Raw genomic sequence first — 5,404 nt, 5'->3', positions numbered from 1 at the left:
TAGAAAATATCATCCTGAGTGAGGTAACCCAGACTCAGAAGGACAAACATGGTATTTACTCAGTCATAAGTGGATACTAGATGTAAAGCAAAGGATAACCAGACTACAACCCACAGCTCCAGAGAAGCTAGCTAACAAGGAGGACCCTAAGAAAGACACAGTGATTGCCCAATGACAGAGAAATGTATGAGATCTACATGAGCAAACTAGGGGTGGGGATGGGATAATGGAGGGCAAGGGTTAAGGGAAAGAGAGCTTAGAGGAGCAGGAGATCCCAGCTGGATCAGGAGCAGAGTGGAAGAAAAGGAAAGAGAGGCCATGATAAATGAAGACCCCATGGGAATAGGAAGAAGCAAAGTGCTAGACAGGCCCCCAAAAATCCACAAAGATACCTCCACTGTAGACTACTGGCAATGGTCGAGAGAGTGCCTGAGCTGACTGGCTCTGGTGATTGGATGGCCGAACACCCTGGCTGTCATGATAGAACTCTAGTGACTGATGGAAGCGGATGCAGAGATCCACTGGCGAGCCCCAGGTGGAACTCCAGGAGTCCAATTGGTGAGAAAGAGGAGGGATTATTTGAGCAAGAGATATTGAGACCGTGATTGGAAAAAGCACAGGGACAAATAACCAAACTAGTGGAAACGCATGAACTGTGAACCAATGGCTGAGGAGCTTCCATGGAACTGGATCAGGCCCTCTGATTAGCTTGAGCTGTTTGGGAGGCCCCCAGGCAGTGGAGCAGGGACCTGTCCTTAGTGCATGAGCTGGGTTTTTGGAGCCTGGGGCCTAGGCTGGGACACCTTGCTCAGCCTTGGTGTAGGGAGTAGGGGGACTGGACCTGCCTAGGCTGAGTCTACCAGGCTGGGCTGAATCTGCAGGGGAGACCTTGCCTTGGAGGAGGTGGGAAGGGGGGGTGGGAGGAGGGAGGACGGGAGAATCTATGGCTGATATGTGAAATTAAGTTAATTATAAAATAAAAAAATATTTAAATAAAATAAAATGTTCAGCTAACTTAATAACCCCACAAGCAGAGAGGTTTACGATTCCACAGTATGTAGCAGTCCCGGTAGTCTTTGATAGTTCACTATAGTTTTTGCTACATGCTGCTAGACACTGCATTGACAACCAAGGTTCCGCAGGCAGCTCCCTCCAATGTTTACAGTAAAGAAGTTGAGGGTTGGGGATTTAGCTCAGTGGTAGAGCGCTTGCCTAAGCAGTGCAAGGCCTGGGTTCGATCCTCAGCTCCTAAAGAAAAAAGAAAAGAAAAGGAATAACACGATCTTATCATTGAAACATTTAAATAACCACCTGTCTCAGAAAAAAAAAGTAAACACTACGTGAACTTCTAATTTTTCAGCAACCTTAACCATGTAAGCACGGCACAGAAGGAAAGGGCGACCAGGCGGGTAGGGATCGCCTCCGGGGAGAGCCTAGGCGCTCAGACCCTCCTCCTCCTCTCAGAACTTTCCAGCTACCAAAACACACTGGGAGTGCCGCCTTTGAGAGTCCCGCCCTTGGGAGTCCCGCCCAGCGGTGGCCGTCACCTGTCACTCAGCGGGGACTCTGGACCTTGTAGTCACTAGCCGCCTTTCATTTCTTCCCTTTCTCTCCTTCCTGAAACCCAGAAAAAACTACTAAGACCAGAAGGCACCGCGCGCCCGGTAGTGGGAGGAGCTGAGAGCGTGAGGGCGGGACTCGGAGGCCTCCCGGAAAGGATTCAAATTCCCAGGACTGAAATCGCGGGAGAAGCCGGCTCAGCGCTATTAGGTAGGAGAGGCTGCCCTGTCCTTCCCCGACCCGGGCCTGAGCGCTCCATGGAGGTCGGTTGTTCGATTCTTCGGTCGGCACCGCCCTCGCATCACACAGGGATGCGATTGTGCTCGGCCCGACCGGCTTGGGCTCCCCGAGAACCGATCTTGCGGGGCGGTGCTCTTGCTCTGCTCCCCTACTCCTAGAGACATTTGACAGGCAACTCGTCTTGCCGGGCGGTGCTCTTGCTCTGCTCCCCTACTCCTAGAGACATTTGACAGGACGAGTGGGTAGAGGGCCTGGAGATGGCCCAGAGATGGCGAGCATTGCCCGATCTTCCCGACGACCCAGATTTACTTCCCGGCACCCACAGAGGGGGCTCGCCACTGTCTGTTCCTCCAGTTCAGGGATCCGACGCCATGTCTGGCTTCACCCGGCACGGCACGCACGTTGCACTCAGACTGACGTGCAGGCAAAACACCCATACACATAAAAACAAATCTTTGAAAGGTGGGCGGAAGGGCTCCAAGCTATCTTAATAGTTGGGCGAGGTTGGTTCAAAAAGAAGAGGCATACACAGGATAGTTCTCCAAGCATCCAACAGAAATAATTTAGAAGATTCCTAGTGAGCTTTTTGGGAAGATGACCAAGGAACCACAGAATGTTCACTTGAAAAACTTCTGCCTCTTGTGGAATTGCTTTGGCAGAAAGAAGCATTTTGTTCCTAATGAGAAGCTAGGAGAAACGTTTGAATGTAGTGTAACCTCCTTCTAAAACGAGTTTCTTTCCAAAAATGCCGCTTTGGCTTTAGTTTGTATCAGTAGCAGGAGGGGAGGAGGTTCACTGTAAATATTTAATCGTGTGGTTTTTGTCTTGTTTTGCCCACCGAGTTGCTTTCTGTTTTGCAGAGCCATCTAGTGAAAGCCCCTTGTTCAGTACAGACGTCTCAATTCCAATCACAACCAATTTGTATCATAAACAGCCTATCCAAAGCCAGTCACCGTGATTCCGTAACTAACAAAACTTGAGGAGTACATCTGGAAAAGGGGATTATTATTAGCTGAGTGAAGAGATATGTAGATATACCTCAAGTTCCTGTTGTACCCTGATTCCCTATTATAAAGGGACATGTAAATAGTATAGACAGATCGTACGTAAACACAAATTGTCTTTATACTGAAAAGTAGCTCAAGGGAGATGTACCCAGCCATGCTTCCAAAAGTTTGCACTGTGGTCTTGGAGAACATTAGCTGAAATCAGGCTTTAAGTCCATAGCCATATGCTATTCCTAGCTGTATTATGAACTATTTAGACTATAATTGTCACTGCTAGATTCAGGGACAGTCATCCTTAGCTCAAAATTATTCACATACAATAGATTCATTTCTGAAACACTACCCTTAAAGCTTAATTGAATATACAAGACTGTGTAACTATAACCAGGATTTCATCCTCGTCTGTTTTGGCTAAGTTTATGTCAAAAGCAAGCACCTGTCCATTTCATCCAAGTAATTAAATAGTTGTTATATAAATTATTAAAAATCCAGCAGGTTTGTGATTAAATCAGATTGGAGGTGGTGAGCTCAATGTTAAAGCACCAGTTCACACACACATACTTTGAATAAATATTTGAACCTGTCCTTAAAGCCATTATCACTAAACTCAGTAAATACGTAATGTGGAGAATCACTTCCCTTTTTTATATTAAGAAAAATTTTTCATTTATTTTACACACCAAAGATTCCCCTCTTCCCTCCTCCTGCACACCCCAGCCTCCCCTCCCATCCCCCACTCCCACCCACAAGAAGGCAAGGCCTCCCATGGGGAGGCACATCCAGTAGAGGCAGGTCCAAGCCCTTCCCCTGCCTCAAGGCTGTACAAGGTGTCCCATCATAGGTAGTGGGCTCCAAAAAGCCCCATCATGCCCCAGAGATGGATTCTGATCCTACCACCAGCCTCCCCCCAAGCAGATCAAGCTATATAACTGTCACGCCATTCAGAGGGCCTAGTCCAGTCCCAGGTAGACTCCACGGCAATTGATTCAACTTTCATGAGTTCCCTTTTTTAAAGGTAATGCTTTCTGGGAGCAGCAAGAAATAGCAGCAGCCATATTTGCTAAAAACGTTCAAACAGAAGGGAACATATTTATTGTCTCCCGTGTATAATTCAGATATGCAGCTGCTTGTTTTATTCACTCCACCTGTCTGTCTTCACAAAATACATGAGAGACACAGCACAGGCTCCGTCCTGCAGACTGAGAGACTGAAGTCAGGAAATGTAAAGTTCTTTAAATCATATCTCAAAACTTTCTGACTCAGAATAGAATGTGCAGATTGGTCTGAAAAGGCTGAGTGTATTTAAACTTTGCCCTGTAGGTTACATATGAAGACAGTTGACTAAAATATCAAACTATAAAGGAAACATCCACGAGGAACAATAATTTGAAAGTTCCTAGTACAGAATGGATTCTGCAGATGCTGAGCGTGGAAGAACAGCGAGTCAAGGTGATTTTTTTGAGCGGCTGCCTACAGAGGTCACTGGTAAAATCTTCAGCCAGCTAGACATACAGAGTCTATGCAGAGCATCTGAGACATGCAGGCGTTGGAATCTCATAATAAGGAACAGTGATGAGATATGGAAATCTCACTGCTTGACTGCAAGAGCTGTGTGCCAAAGAGAAATAGATGATGACAGAGAAAATCGTTATACCTGGAGGGTGAGTTTAACCTTTGCAATTTGTCATGCTTTGGGCGGGGTTGTTGTAGCATAGTTAAGAGAACTCTGTCATTCTGCTTAGAGTACTACACAGAGTGTGTTGACTATAGAGAAGGAGACAGAGTTGAATCATGATGTTCTCTCTACTTGTCATAGTCTCCACACTGCCTTCCCCCAAGCCTTGTATACCTCCCAGATCTTGAAGTCAAGAACCTCCCTTCTTAAGCAGAAAGGGAGGTGAAGAAGTCCATTTCGTTTATTTCACCTTATGAAAACAGTACATTCGATGGGCTGCCCTCTGCATATACACTAATCCATACAAGCGCACATGAGTTGATTAGTGTGATTGTATGTTTATTTCCTTGTCAGTCAACTCAGTTCTGTGAATGAGTTTTTCTGCTCAGACATACTCACAGGCCAGCCACGCTGCCAGAGTTTTGAATGATGATGTCTATCCCTTTCAGGAAATATTCCTTAGAAATTACCAGAAGAGTAAAGTGAAACGTGAGTGGCTAAGTGGCAGATACAGCAATATCCGTTCTCCCGAGAACCTGCCAGAAAAACTTATGTGCCCAATGGACGCAGATACATGGGGGGAAATTCTAGAAGCAGAACTGAAAAGAGAAGCTGAAAAATCTCAGTAGACCTCGTGGCTTTGATGGTGCATGATAAAAGGACTCAGGCTGCAAGAGACTTTAAAACCTGGTAATGTTTTTCTCGGTTTTTAAAAAATATCTAGCATTTAAAAGAAAACAAAGTTGAATGTGAAGCTTTGTATTTTGCACTTTGAAAATTTTTTCAGGTTTTATGCTGTGAGAAATCATGAAATGTTTATTTTTATAAGAAATAATAGAGTAATAGATTTTGAAATGTATTGTTTCATGTATTTTTGTTAAACTACTGTATTACTTTAAGTGGTAGAATTTACTGTTATTTT

At 45.2% G+C, this 5,404-nt stretch overlaps 1 protein-coding gene across 1 annotated transcript; it reads left to right on the top strand.

Moving 5' to 3' along the window:
* The first annotated feature begins 2,068 nt into the window (after window positions 1-2,068).
* Window positions 2,069-5,111, top strand: Fbxo48 (F-box protein 48). Its single transcript, XM_036201093.1, is given in 4 exon segments — window positions 2,069-2,224; window positions 4,170-4,212; window positions 4,215-4,468; window positions 4,932-5,111. Coding segments are annotated over 4 exon segments (633 nt in total).
* The last annotated feature ends 293 nt before the right edge of the window (window positions 5,112-5,404 follow it).

This window comes from Onychomys torridus, chromosome 10, assembly GCF_903995425.1.
Source record: "Onychomys torridus chromosome 10, mOncTor1.1, whole genome shotgun sequence".
Taxonomy (NCBI): domain Eukaryota; kingdom Metazoa; phylum Chordata; class Mammalia; order Rodentia; family Cricetidae; genus Onychomys; species Onychomys torridus.
Note: the sequence above shows the minus strand (reverse complement) of the source record. Positions and strands in the feature narration are given on the sequence as shown.